Here is a 15,444-nt window from a genome sequence, read left to right as displayed (position 1 = left end):
TGCATGTGTGCAGCTCATCTTAGAGATCGAATACATTTTAAATCAGCAGGATGGGATGTGTTGAAAGGCTTCAATAACCAGACGAGGTTTTAACAGTCCATTATTCCTGTATGCCTGTAACAATAGAGTAATATCATCTTGCTTTAGGTGTCGCTGCTTTTGGTGATGCTTTACGACACCAAACCATATTGGTGTGGAGGACATCAAGTGCAGCAACACAAATAAATTACATTTTCTTGTTCACTCTCTCCCTCTAATGACGGGTATAGCTGACTCAAAAAGCTCTGGTTCCTGTGTGGCTTTATTTTTGGGAACATGAATTTGACTAAATTAAAGTTAGGGATTATGTCAGGGATTAAGTTGTTCAGGGGATCCAATACTTCTCCCTTTCTTGCATGAGTCTTTCCCCACAAAGGCCGAGTCAGAGACCTGCGTATCTCAGTAATTGACCGGTTTTGTTAGCAATCCCACGTGACAAATCGCTCCACGCTGGACTATAAATGTAAAGAGATCAGTGGACTAATTTCAGTCAAATGTGTTATTATATAAACCTTCAGTCTTGATAGAGTTATGCAGGAATAAAGTAATGTAGCCTAAGACTCGAGTTCTTTATAGAAATATAGTATCATTTAAAGTGTGATTCTATTTGTAGCCTTTTATACAAATTATGAAAAATAACTCAAAAAATATTACATTGATGCTGAATTCATTTGAACCCCTCTTGTGTCAGCATAATGTTTGTTGTAGCTGTTTGTTAACTGGAAGTGTGTGTGTGTGTGTGTGTGTGTGTGTGTGTGTGTGTGTGTGTGTGTGTGTGTGTGCGTGGTGTGTGTGTGTGCGTGCGTGTGTGTGTGTGTGTGTGTGTGTCAGTTATCTCGGTCCAGTTCATGCTTTTACATCTAGAGAATGTGAGGCTATACTGTAGTTTCCAACCTTACACTGTATTCTAAAGAAGCTTTGGACCATACTGTTAGGTATTTCTTCAAAACCTTAATGCTTTTGGATCCTGTAAGTGAAGGTTAATTGACTGTGGGCCCACATGGAGGAGAGCATTATGTCTTTGTACATCTATAGTCTTACTTTATCATCTTTCTGAAACAAATAAACTGAGTGAATAAACTGTGTTTATCTCTTCAACATAAGCAACTAGTGTTAGCATGTCTGTCTAAACTGCTTATGCTAGCTTTCTTAGAAAGTAGCACAACGATTACAAAATGATAGTGTGAAATAATAAACGTACTTCTTCAAAAGGAGATATGGAACTGGTATTACCCTAGTACAGGGGCGCCCACACTTTTTCAGCTTGGGAGTTACTTTTAAAATGACCAAGCCCAAAAGATCTACCTGCAGGGCCGCCCCTGCCCAATCTGTGTCGTGAGCGCGCGGGGGGTGCTAGTGGACTAAACGGCGGATAAACTGTGTACATTAATTGCGCCGCATTTGCGCTTCAGATGAGGAGGTGAGGCCCCCTCATAACTGCATGAACCTGTATGGCACAATACAACTCAGACTGGCTTACCTGTACGTCAATCAAGTGGCAAATGCCATAGTAAGGATGGATGATAGGCTTTATTTTTCCTTTTTTTTTTTCAATGCCATGCCATCTACCCACACTACCTTTGCGATCGATCGACCGATCGATCGCGATCGACGTATTGGGCACCCCTGCCCTATTACATAAGTAATGTGAGACAGATCATTTCATTGTTGTTTCCCACAGGATGGGTCTCTGTGTACACAACGTTGTCCCTCTTATGCTTCCTGGTCTCAATTACGTGGATTATACACAATTTGATTTTGTGGGATATACAAATAATAGTAAATTCCTTTATGTTGCTACAAAAAAGTCTGTGAGAACAGCTTGAAATATTTGTTTAACTTTTTTATTTGTAAAATGGACAAATCTGAATAGCACTGTTAGTAAGAAGCACTACAACCCATGCAATATACTGTATAATTCTTTAATTCAGCATCAGCTCAGAAAGAACATAACAAAACATCTGTCTTATCTCTCAGCTGACCTCTGTATTAATTTCACATACGACACAGGCTTGGGTTCGACAAGGTATTAGGTGTGAATAGCCCGGCCCCTAATTAATGAGGCTTGATTCAACAAGTTTGACTCATCTGCAAAAACAATTAACACTGGTCCTTTTGAACAAGGCAGAGGGAATAAATCAAATGTTAACACAAGGGTGGAGAGTCCTCGCTCAGTGCAATTAGGACAGCAAGAACCTAAAGGCCCTTAGCACTGTGCTTCATTATCAATTGACAACCTGTATAGCCCCTGACAGTGACTGATCTTCATGGGGGGCTGCCTGTGAATGCCTCTCCACGCCGCAGAGTGTGCAGGAAAATGAGATTTGCAGCCTTTTGTCTCAGTGAATAGATGCTGCTCTTTACCGCCTTCTACCTGTGCAAATTCAAAAAGCAAGAGCCCTTTGTTGTTGGTTTAACCCCTGAAGTAGGAGATCACTTTTGAATATATTCACTCAACTTGTGTCATGGTTAAATGCGAGAAAAGGGCTAATCTTTCCACGTGAGATTGATCCTTAAATCCTTTCAAGAAAGGTGAGAATTAAACAATATCGTATTTGTCATTTTTTGGCTGAACGGATGCTCGAGAACAAAACAAAGAAATCTTCAGATGTAATCGCAGTACTTGGTGTGCTTGTAGAGTTTAGCATTAAGCTTCTGTCTGCTTCTTTCTTCACACCGGGCTTCAGTGCCGGATGATATCCAACTGGAGCCATTATGCATTGTACCTGAGTCTTGTTTTCTATTATATAATCGAGTGGAAGTGTGTGTCATAAAACTGTTTTAATAAACAGAAGGGTTCTGCATGGAGAATTTGCATAATTTATCAAACAAATGTGAACTCAGCAGTGTATCCCAACCCATTGTTACAAAGCAATTAAAGGTGGCCTGAGAAACCGCTCTGCTACAAGAAATATACAGAATCTCACACATCTTTTATGTTCATGAAATAGATGATATGGGGAGAATTTTACCCCCCGTTTCAAAAGGGTGTCCTTTTGCCTTTTCCACAGTAGATAGATTAGATTTTTTTTCTTCAAAGCCTCCCAAAGCTCTGTGTTTAATCACATTATGGCATTTGCCGCACTGCCTCGGTATGGTTGCAGGGCTCAGGTTTAAAAACCAAGCTATGCGTTTCAATTTTTACCAGCAATTTGTACAATTCATGGTCGTCTGTCAGCGACAGATTCCTGCATGACTCTCCAGATTCCTCTCTTCTATCATCAGCCCTGACATTTAAAGATAATATTTGATCCAGATGGGATTTGATCTCTAACATTAAACTGAGGCCATGGTCCCAGTCTATACAAAATGCCATCAATCACATCTTTAATCTCCCTCTGCTTTCTCTTTGCGCCTTCTTCACGGAGGAACTTATCCTGGTCACAGTGCCACACTGCTGCTCTTTCCGGGGGATTAGTAACATTTATTCATTACGGCCTGTTTAAAAGTCACACAATCCTGATTATTACTGGCAATTTTAGCAGATGCACAAACCTGAGGCAACTGAACCTACCTTAGTATAAATGTGCTTATTTGGAAACCATAAAATACACATCAAAAATTCATATTCTGAAAAGTGGCACCACATCGAATCACATGCTGTTTTTATATGAGCTCAATAGTGTGAAAACATGTTCTCTGGTACCAGTGTAAATCAAATAAAAAATGCAAATGACAGAGAAAAGAACGGCTGATTGCTGAACTCGTGGTAATTTATCTCTAGAAAATACTGAATGACAGATCTGCATTTCAGGCACTTTCACTGTCAGGAGGAACGACAGTGTTGTGCTTAGGTGGCCCACTTTTCATTTGTGAATAGATTATGTGCTTTGAATTCATTTTTCAATGCTCAGACCGTTCATAATTAATAAGAAACTCTTCACCTTAAAGGATCAGACTTCTTCTTTTTAAAGTGAAAACAATTCTTTATGGATAACTGAATCAATGAAGTGAACATCAATTTATCTGAAATGATGCTAAAACCCCACCGGCACTCCCGCGTATGAGACGCATATTTTTTACAGACACAAAGCAGATCATTTTGCTGCAATATGTTAACATCTCTCCTTAAAAGTCTGACTTCTAGATTAGAAGGGTTTCATTGGACGATGTGAAGAATCTGATAAATACCTGGCTGACCTGGACTATACAAAATCTGTTTGGAGGTGGTATTTATATATAGACTCAACCTCCTATAACCCATTTCACTTCTGAATGGTTGCTATCCTTTAAGAGGAACAATAATAGTCACTGTCACTGTATTAGTTTTACAACACTGACAGTGAGACAGTCCATTCATCACCACAGCCTCCAGAGGAAGCCCTGTTACACGATGACCTGCTCCACAGCAGAAACACAGGAACTGTTTATAGGAACTTCACCCCAATATATAAATAGTCTGTCAGTCATTTAGTTGACACAATGACTGCAAACTACATGATTCATGAAGAACTGCATGCATATGCGCTAGTTATAGATAAGCAATCCTGGCCCATTTAGTCTCTGGCAGAAAATTGTAAAGCAATGTTTAAAACATGTTGTGCTTAAAAGGATGTAGGACAATGCAACTCCAAAATGCTGCGATGAAGGAAACAAAAAAGGGGCTGCATCAATGACCAATGGAAATGATCCATGTGCAGAATATTTGGCTTTAAATCAAGATATTTCCCCTGAATTATGAACTAATGTATTTGTATTAATAAGTTCCTAAATGTAATACATCATTTGTAAATTGGCAACCAGTGTGCTTTGACAGAATTGAAATTTTTCTCAATACTTTGTGACTTAACTACAATGTTTGTGGTTCTTATGTTACCCCAAGTCCACTAAAGACGCAACTCATCAAAAATGTATAGTTTAACTTTTAAAAAGTCTTATTCATTTACTCAAACAGCTGGTCATAAGTGGCAGTTATTAGTCAATGATACACAAACAGTATTAAACAATGCATTTTTGGGCACTATTTTCTGCTGTGGATTTATACACTCAAAGTTTCTACAGAAGCAGTTGATTAACTCAACGATAGTGCTGAAGGAAAATGTCCTTGAGGGCAACAGCAGGGCTCAGTGATGTGTTTTTAATAGTTTTCGTTTTTTTAATGGGATTTGTTGGCAACAACACAAATACAATATCAAGGAAAAAATCTCAATAACCTTATCCTTGAAATACAATTTTGCCTTGAATTATTTCACAGTGTAAAGTCAAAAGTTCCAACTTAGGAGTGCAAATCTGCTTTTGCTTTTGGCGGGGCTGCTTTATAGATTTTAGTGAGTGTTGGACAAGTGAATTACTGCAGAATTCTGCAAACCTTAATGATAAACTCTAACTTGAGTCATTGCAAAACCAATTTCACTCCAGGAGGAACAAAGGAAACTGAAAAAGAATAGAGCTGATGTAAAAGGATATAGCAAGGTGAGATTTGTGGCGGAAAGATAAGGATGAAACGTTCATAAATTATAAAGCATAAACGATATATGATAACTACCAGCTTCCTCGTGCTTTTCCCTTAAAGTGTCAAATCGATACCACCCTCGATTAGATGCAATTATGGACATTCTCACAGTATCACTTTTATGAGACAGACTGACAGTCCATCAATCAATAGGCTCTGGAGAAATCTACACGATACCCTCACACATTACAGCATTCCTTTGGCCATAGACAAATACAGGATGTAGCAAACGGAGATGTTTCTGCTGCTGATCTATTGTTGTGTTCAGCAGATTGTACAGGATTCTTGTAGGGGAATAACAACAAGCCGTGTATGCTCTGTGATTGAAAAAACAAACAAACCTGGACCTTTGTATAAAGAGGTCGTGCTACGTTCTGGAAACATGCTCAAAGAAAATTGTTGTAATGTAGTAGAAAAAAAAGTGAGGTATAAGGGAAGAAAATGTTCCAGACAAACTCATCTTTCCATAATCCCCTAGTCTCTGCGCTCCCATCCTTCTTTCCAACCTCCAATTACAAAGAAGAGAAATGCCCCGCTTTTTACTGCTCAGAAATACACAGGCTCTACATCAGAACTCAATTTGGTTTGGTAATGAGACTGCGCTTGTGCATTTCCCCATGCAGACAGCCCAATCTTCAATTGCCAGCACACATGGGGGCTTTGCTTAGCAGGAAGGCTCTGAGGAAATAGACTGGTGAAAGCGTTGCCTTTTTTCATTTGGAGGAAACTTTAAGCTCACCTTGTGTAGTCTTTTCAAAATGACCTTGAGAAATTTCAAAGGACAAGCTTACCTTTTAAATAAGGCTTTGAGTGTGTTTTGATATGGGTCCCAGCATTATTTCAAGTGATGTGAACAAAGACTTTATAGACCCCCAGTCAAGGCGTTACACTTCCAAGAGTTTCCTCTTTTTGCATGCAGCTATTCACAGTGCAGAGCTTCAGTGGTTTGCTATTATGTAAAATCAATGTATGTTTATACAAGTCTTTTACTCAACGTGATCCATAGTACATATGCTCTCATTACTTGTGTAATACTATTCACATTTGCTTTACTGCAGTCTGTACCTTTCAGGCAGCCATTTTTAACAATTTCACCACAGAATGAAAATCTACTGGCTCTCCCTAGGGACTGTGAACTGGTGCAGACTTCATATTATATGATTCACATCATACCAAAAACACGTTTGCTTATCACACGCATCAAAGTCTGATATCCGAATGTGGAGGCTTTCTGGCATTAACCTTTGGATTTTTTTACTTTTCATTTTACCCCATCTGAAGATAAGGTATCATTTCATAACTTCCTCCATGTGTCTTTTTTAAATACAAGATGGTGTAAATATGCAATTAGTTTGACAGGAGAACATTTCTAATGCACAGCAGTCAAAAATAGTACCAGTTAGAGCAAGTGATGGATAGATTTGTCACAGCAAATGGAGCTCAACGCTGACGTATCTCAGCACTCAATACAGTAAAACCTGAGCTAAAATGTGTCTGTACGTGTACACGGAAAGGTGCTAAGCTTACAGACTTTTGTGGACAGGAACATCTAGCTGTCCCGTAATAGAATGCCTCAGCCATGGGACAAAACTGTCAAAAGTTGCAAAGGTGACATCTTGAGACAAAACACTCCTCTTTATAGCAGCAAAGATACTTCCATAAAACACCTACAATGTATTTAGGTTAATTTACTTTTGAACAGAACTAAAGTAATTCATTCAACCAATTATCATAATTCATTGATAGATTCATTAATTGTTTTGTTTAATATTTATGTTACGGCTGCTGCCTTCCTGGTCGTCTGAGTGTTTTCAGCTGTGTGTGTTCTATGTAAATGAGCTGTGCGGTTGCCCTCCCGGCATTGGCTGCCATCTCCTGGTCCGCCCCTGAAGATTGCGATTGGAGCACGCCGGGCCCGACGCACTCCAATCGCAGCGCACAGCTGGCGCACAACTGCTGGAGATTATTACAAAGCTTGGGGACAATCATCATTCTGGAGGCTCTGTATGTGGACAGATGCCTCTCGCTACTTGCTCTGTGTTCTGGGGTTAAAACTTGTGTGATTAGTAGTGTCTAGAGTAGATTAGTTAGAGTGTAGAGTAGCTTAGTTAGTGTTTAGAGTAGTTAGGATTCTGTGACGGTTGCCTTTAGTTTAGCTGTGTTTTTGTATAGATTCTTTGTGTTAGTTGTACCACTTTTAGAGTGAGGTTTTGTTTCGTTCTTTATTTAGTGTGATAGTGTTATATTAGTATTTATTTTCCCTGTATGTCTTTAGACTCCTTTCTTAGAGTCCTCCTTTTGTTTGGTTATTTGTCAACCGGTGCCCTTTTGGCCCTTTTGTTTGTTTCAGGCTGCTTGCCTGCCATTTTGTTTACCAGCTATTTTAAATAAACGCTTATAATTTATACCAATTCCACTCTGGTCGTGTTATTTCCCTTTGGTTCCCCTAGCCCAATAGGGAACGTAACAATTTATCAGCGAATGGCCTTGTTTTTGGCTTGAAGGTATGTGGGCCAAAGAATATCTATAGTTTTAAAGAGGAAAGGGAATCTTTATGAAAACTACATACCGAGCCATACCAAGGATGCTTATCAACTTTTAATACAAGCAAGTAGAATTTAATATTATTCTGATATGAATGGAAATCAATGGTACCAACATTGTTGCAAACATAATTATGGGACGCATTTAAGTTAATTAAATACAAATTGTCAAAGTTTCCTGCTTGCCCTAATTATTCCAGCACATGTCCCTGAATACCTTACCTCTTCTTGTAAAATAGTGAGACTCATCCAGATTCTCATTAAGGGGATTAAAACCTGTCTGATATACTCGCAGTTAAAGTCACAGCCATACTTTTCAGTGTGTGCAAAAAGGATTGGACTTACATAGTCGTCGTATGACTCATGTGTGACTGCTAACAGCAAGGGTCTGTATCCTGCGCTCCCTGCTGCCCCCCTGGCTCTCGGGGCTTGTACCTCCCTCGTGAGAACAGTCGTGGGTAGTTTGCCGTGCGTCGCTGCTGCTGTCCCCCGAGGTGCTGCTGCACTCCTCCCTGTGCCTCTGTGGCCCCTGGGAAAGCGTCAAACAGACAAATATTTGCCTTAAGAGTCCTCACCCCATAACATGTTATGCAGTGATTTAAGTGAAAAGTGGGGTTAAGACATTAGGGAAGTTGTTCATTCCCTTTTATCGCTGCATATGTGCATGCTGCCTCAGTAGGTGGCTGCAGTACAGTCTGCACGGGTGAAACACAAGATAAGCATAACCTCTGCTGGCACTGAGGTAGATCTTGTAATGATCAGAGGGCTCAAGAGTGTCACTTTGTGTCTCTCTCAGCTTGTCAAACATGCCTGTGGGATGCAGCGTGCTTATTTCAATAACACGGTGGAGCAGTGCCGAGTCTTTGTACAAAATCACACCTCCATCTGCCTGAAGCTGCACAACATTGTAGAATTACAAAGACCTATTGAGCACGGTCCAGAAAAGAGACTTTAGAAGCCAAAGGACATGGGCAGGCAGGAGCATTTAAGGTGGATTGTTTCTTTTAAGGGGGGGTATGACTGTCCAGTAGCAGAACCACAGAAAACACTGCAGGGATTGAAGGGTGGGTTTAGCATTGCTAATCTGTCTATTGTCCGCTAATTTCACATTTTTAGCAGCGGCATGATGTAGGTGGGCTAGGATACCCTTTCCTCCTCTGGCACATCCTTCACTAGGTAGCAGCCCATTGTGATCCAAAAATACATCCAGTCAAAGGGGAATTACTGGTGCATATTTTTCATGGAGATTAACAATAATTGCTTATCGTTGTGCTATAAGGAGAAAATCTAGGTAGGGAAGTGGTGGTGGTGACGTTAAATTGTTAGCGTCAGGATTTAGCTCATTTATGCTACCTGAAATTAAGCCAGGTTTTCATTGCACACCGTACCTGGTTACTCCTTAGGGACCACCACAGCAAAGGTAGATTACGGACAATTTGCTCTAAAAACAAATTTTAGAGGAGACTTGAACAGGCCGACGTTTCATACGAGCAGCTGCATGCATGGCTAAGCCGATCAAATGTTCTCTGACACTAAGTTATTTATGTAGCTGCTCCTGTCTGTATCCTAAAATCCCCATGAGCTACATTAGAGGATGTGGAAATCAACTCAAGACACAACTCGAAAAAAACATTAGTAAAGGATAAAACTTTTAAAAAACGAATTACAACCTGATCAAGTTTTGACGAACCATTAAATTCACCATAAAGCTGGCCAATTCCTTTTTCATTTTTTACGGTTGAGTTTTAGTATGCATCATATTGCTTGCTACACATATAAGCTGCTAGAGGTTGACATCTTTTAGGTGATGCATCAAAGAAACACATGAAAATGATTTACTCATGATGAGGATACTGCTCAGCCATTTATAACAGTCATATCATTATTCACAAGTAATATATACGCTCAACGGAGCCCCCCCACCTAAGTGTATTATCACTTATTAATCTCATAATATATTTCTGCATGACAATGCGAAAATAAGAGTCCTCAAAGGGGGATGGGGGATAAGACAAACTGCAGTTAACACAGCTGTCATCCTTGTGAAAATGACTGACCGGGAACAACATGTGACTGTCTTAACAATGAACTTAGTCTCTGATGTGTCCCATGGCTCATTGTTCCCAACACGGGCTAACAAGAAAATGGGCCTAGAGACGTGTTGATTTAAGCCCGGGCGATGCGTCTGAGCAGACCAACCCCCACCTGTCACTCAAAGTGGCCACGTCCTTAACTAGGCATAACTCCTAGCCTTTATATAATTTAAACAGTCGAGATATAAAAATGAGGGTCTGTACGGATTTCCAATTTTGAATTTAGCTGTAGATACCAGCCTGATAACATGTTTATATCTGCTCAAAAGTCTTAGTATTTTACCATGGGGTGTGTTGGGATTGATTTGATGTTGGAGCCAGCCTCAAGCACCAATGGTTGCCGCTTAGGTAAACAGTGTTAAAACGAGCTCTCTAAAGTTAAATAAAACCCCCCGGACAATGGAGAAAACCCATGTATGCTCACCATTATGTACATATTAACATATTGAAGACAAATTCTTAACCTAACAGTAAAGAAATATTGAGTGTACATTTATTTTTCTTTCACACCGCAGTATTATAGTGCTTTACCCTGTGGATATGGTGGCTGACGGTCGTGCACTCCTCACCGGCGCGCTCCTGCCTCGGCTCGACTCTTCGGAGCCGTTCAGCAGCGAGAGCTCTCTCAGCTGCTCCTGTCTGATCTCGTCATTGTAGTCCTGCGGGAAACAAAACACAGCAAGTCACATTTGTTTTCTGACTGCAACAGATGCTCGCAACAGCAGCAAATGTCATCTAATCAAAATTATCTTGACACGCACATAGGAAACACATGGTGTTGCTTAGTGTTGAATACTCAATGAAGAATATTTCCTTTTGGTTATGTTTGGACACAGCATGCTGGGAAGAGATAAGTATTGTAGGAAAAATCTATGTTCCTAAAAGAGCCTTGGATTCATTGTTAGCAGCAGTGAGTGGAAAAACTGTTTTTTTGTTAAAAAATTTGCAGAACTTTGAGTTTTTGACAACAAATTGCCTTCTGGAAGGATGGGAGAAGAAATGGAAGAAATAACCAAGAAAATCATAACTTGATACCAAAACCTGGATGTTACAACAACATAAAAATATGAATTTAATATAAAAAACCTACTCCAAAGCAACAACAAAAACACACCTTATTTTGTTAAAAACCACTTTGTGTGAAATCTTGTTTTGTGAGTCTTTATTTTTCTGAACCTGTTATCAAACATGATACGGATTATTACGCATCAGATAAGGGAGTGGACAAAGCAATATTCATTATCTTGTCACTGCTGACAGATAAACGTGCGTATTTCTCAGAAAGCACACCCACCTAGAATGTGGAGTATCGGACAACATATGTTTCTAATGACAGCAAAACAACAGAGGCAGCAAAGGCTTTCTTTGGTCTTCAGTGGGTTTGACAGACACATTTTGTAACTTTTGTTGGGTCTTAGTGACTGAATGACTGGTTGCCACACACCAAAAAACCTACGCCATCCAGAACACACACAGAGGTTATTACAAACAAAGCTGGAATGACAACATAGACCAAGTCTGCAAAATATATTTCCAGAAAAGACAGTTACAATTGACTTAGAGTTGGAAATCTAATCTATAATGATATTCTGAGTTGTGTCACCTTTTTTTCCCTAAGTTCTTATTTCATGACATTTATTTTAATGTGTTGTAAGTTCATCAACACGACACTCATTAATGAGTGTTTTCACACTGAGTTTGACAGTTTTGACACTTAATGTTACCAGACACAAGCCTATTATTAGTTAAAAGTTATTCAGTGTGAATGGGAAACATTGTGAAACTGATTTATTGTCCAATCGTGTGAAAGGAAAAATAACTCATTATCAGAAAGTAGTCTGGTGACTTTAACATCCAAATGTGCAATCACGCTCTTCGTCAGCTCGAAAATGTCTTTCAGCATAAAGTCATTAATGTTTGACTTTTCTTATTATTTGTATTATTTTTCCTTTTTTTCACCTTATGTTTGAGGAACACTATGCAGAATGAGCTTCAGTTTAAAAATTGACATCGTAGCTATAGTTTAGTAGCCAATAGTTGTTTAATATGCAACTTATACAAGTGTGGTCTTGAAACTTCCTCCAGTGTCCATATAGTGAGGATGGCCTTTACAATGAAGTGAAATATCACTGTATCCACCGGTATAATTCTTTGGGTTTTTTGACCGATATAACGGTGTGGAGCCATGTTTTGTTGTGTGTACTCTGCACTAACAGGTTGTGAGGAAGAAGCCTGCAAGCCGGTATACAGTACAAAGAGGTTATCACTGCAGACTTTGCAAATGTTTTACAAGGAAGAAAACACACTCGTTTGTTTAAACAAATGTAAAGCTTTAGTGAGTAACACTGAATGAAAAAAACAAACGTTGCTTGTTTACAAGAACACTCCACAGGGACCCTTAGAACGTTGCATATTCATAGATAACGCAACGTTTTAATGAAGGAGAAGGAGTACATGATCTTGTTAAAAAATAGACACACATTTTTCTGTACATGGCTAAATAATAACAACATTTCACCTATTTGGACCTTCAACCTCTCGTTTAGAAAAAGTATGGGTTTCAATTCATTGTGGTGCTTGGTGGCAGCTTGATATTCTAGAGGTTCAATGATGCCAGATTAGTGGAATGAATATTTTGAATATTAAATGAAATGACATGCAGCATTAATCTCCAGAGCATTAATTTCTCCTTCTCTCCCATTTATTTCTCATGCTTTAACATCGAGACAGCCTATGTTTAACATAGAAACATAACGATATGTTTCGAGCACGTCTGAAGGCCACAGTACGGTGGTTTAGCCGTAGACTAGATCCTCAGTGCCTTGTGTTTTGCTCTCTGATGCCATCACCCCATCTTTTCTTGACTATCAGCTTTTCTGTAGGACTTAACGTTTCTGCCGGAATGAACCATGGACGTCAGAGTGTACTGCGTTTATCATAACCCTTACTACATCACCAATGCCCAAGAAATATATCTGTACACGTTTCACATACAAATTTCGGTCACGTTTTCCCATCTCTCCATTTACGTCAATGTGATATTAGTCAAATTGGGGACATATGAAGAACAGATTTTGACTCCCTCATGTCACAGAGGAAGAAAAAGCATCTGGTGATTTCCAAAACACTTGACACCTGGCACACATAGCTTCTCTTGTTAATGAATTAATAAGTCCTACAGCGTTGTGCTGGTTTGAAGGAGACTGGCAGGACATTTAATTGGAAAGCTGGCAGCTTATTCAAAGCACAACAAACATGCCAGAGCTTGTAAAAGTTTACTGTTGACAGAGGCGTTAGCATGAGTACACAGAGATAAATCGCATGCTGAGGCTTCTCAGGTCAGACTGTTTGCTCACTCAGATTAATTCTGACCATGCGTGACCTTGGACACACACACACTGCCCTTCACAGAGCTATAGTTAGACTTGAAGGGGTCGGCACAGTACGTGGCGATACCGATCTCTCTCGTGTTTGGGTCTACCTGCGACATGTCTCTGTTGCCGGCTGTGTTGATTGATTTCTTGCCTTGCTCATTTTTTATCTAGCCTCTATCGCTGTGATATGAGTCTGGTGGCTTATGGATAATTTATGAAAGAACTCCTCCTACATCCTCCTGGACATTTTTCTGGCAAAAACACCAGAAATGTTGGATAATCAATCTCAGTAGATCTTTAATTCAAAAAGATGGTGATCTCCTCTGAGACCTTGAGGGAATCTAGTAATGTCATTTTGCTGAGTAAATATAATGTTCCAAGAGAAACAAATGATGAAAGACAAGCAAAGACAGCACATCAATCCCATCAGCTTTTGGAAAAAGTCTTCCAGCCTTTGTTGGATTAAGGATATTGTTCAATCAAGGGGGATCCACATTATGACTATATTGAGAGAACTATTATAATATACTAAGATGTCTGATTTATACACGTCAGTAGATGCATTGCTTCTAATAATTCAGTGCTAATATACATATTCAGAGATACAGATTCATGGCACCCAGGCCTGCGAATGAGCTGTTTTCCATCAGCTAACACAATCTGAAGTGAGATATGTCTAATTTTTAGATCAGCTGATGAAGACGCTCTTATAAAGGGTTGTGTCTGCATAGCTGGATAGGCAGAATTTAAGTGTGTGATACTTGGGTCAATCTGCAGGGCTGGCCAAACTCATATTTGCAGGAATGGCAACCTCCAACCGTGAGTTTTTTTTCAGTCCATGTCACCTGTGTCAATGTCCACATAGCCACAAATAGTTGCTGACTTATATAAAATCAGTGAGAACGAAGACTTTAAGAAAGACCTGTGTACACAGTAGTGAGCAGATTGTTTTCTAGGATGTAATAGGATCAGATTATTTTTATTTCGTATGCGTACATTCCTACAGGGCACAGTCTTGTAAGATTTGTTTTCCAGCTGAATAAAAGTCTGAAAAACCATTAGAGAACATGCTGTCCTGCGTAACAACCTTGTGAAAAATGTTCTTATCTTCCCAAAGCACATCAGGCCCGTTGATCCAGCGGCACAGAAGCAGCTGCAGCAACAGCTGTTTATCTGCATTTTGATATATTGCTTGTTAAATTCTGTACTGTATATCCATATGTTTTTCCGCATGAGCTGCTCATTTATGCTCCTAACAAAAGCACTGGTTGAAAGCCTGGACTTCTGATACCAAAAGTTTTAATTTGTTAGTATAATTTAGGGCTTATACTTGTATGTTTCACTTTATTGTGCTGCTTCGTAATTCAGGGTTGATACCGATTGCAGAATCTGTGCTACTATCAATGTCCTGATGCAGCAAAGAATAAGTGAACTACCACTGCACCGGAGAATTGCACATCTGCATAATATAGTGCGCTATTAAAGGACAAAAGTTGCTACCATTGCAAAATAAAAAGTATTTGAAAGTTAGCTCAACGTCCATTGCACTTCCTTCATTTCCACAGTAAATTGGCCAGGTATTGTTAGGAGCACCTGCTGTCTGGGTCTTTGCTGAAGGTAATAATGCAGATGACTGAAAAGAAGTGGTTGCCCCGGCAACATCGGGCAAGTCCTCTGTCTCTTTATGTGGGATCATATGGAACAAATAGATTAAACGTAATTCCGTTTTAATAGCCTGTTCATTTTTGTTTGACGTCATGTTTGACTTATGCAAAAACAAATTACCCTCACATATCTTCTTCAAGCATCTGTGTCACCCTCTGTCTGCCAAAATCCAGTCTGGCCTGCGATGAAGGCCACACACTCATCCAGCTGACAGCAGGAGCTCCTCTCCTCCTTCTCGCTTCTCTCAGCGTGTTTATACAGCATTGCACTGATCAGGT

At 39.6% G+C, this 15,444-nt stretch overlaps 1 protein-coding gene across 2 annotated transcripts in view; it reads right to left on the bottom strand.

Annotated features, from left to right (window-relative positions):
* Positions 1-15,444, bottom strand: part of khdrbs2 (KH domain containing, RNA binding, signal transduction associated 2) — a 56,366-nt gene that overhangs the window by 6,420 nt on the left and 34,502 nt on the right. For both annotated transcript variants that reach the window (XM_010773175.1, XM_010773174.1), the window contains exons 5-6: positions 10,659-10,786; positions 8,380-8,563 (exon numbers count right to left, since the gene is read on the bottom strand). In XM_010773175.1, the coding sequence (XP_010771477.1) occupies positions 8,380-8,563; positions 10,659-10,786 (312 nt within the window). The remainder of the gene's footprint in view (positions 1-8,379; positions 8,564-10,658; positions 10,787-15,444) is intronic.

The sequence above is a fragment of the Notothenia coriiceps genome, unplaced genomic scaffold (assembly GCF_000735185.1).
Source record: "Notothenia coriiceps isolate Sejong01 unplaced genomic scaffold, NC01 NC01_scaffold00012147, whole genome shotgun sequence".
Lineage (NCBI taxonomy): Eukaryota > Metazoa > Chordata > Actinopteri > Perciformes > Nototheniidae > Notothenia > Notothenia coriiceps.
This window is presented reverse-complemented; position numbering and strand designations above follow the sequence as displayed.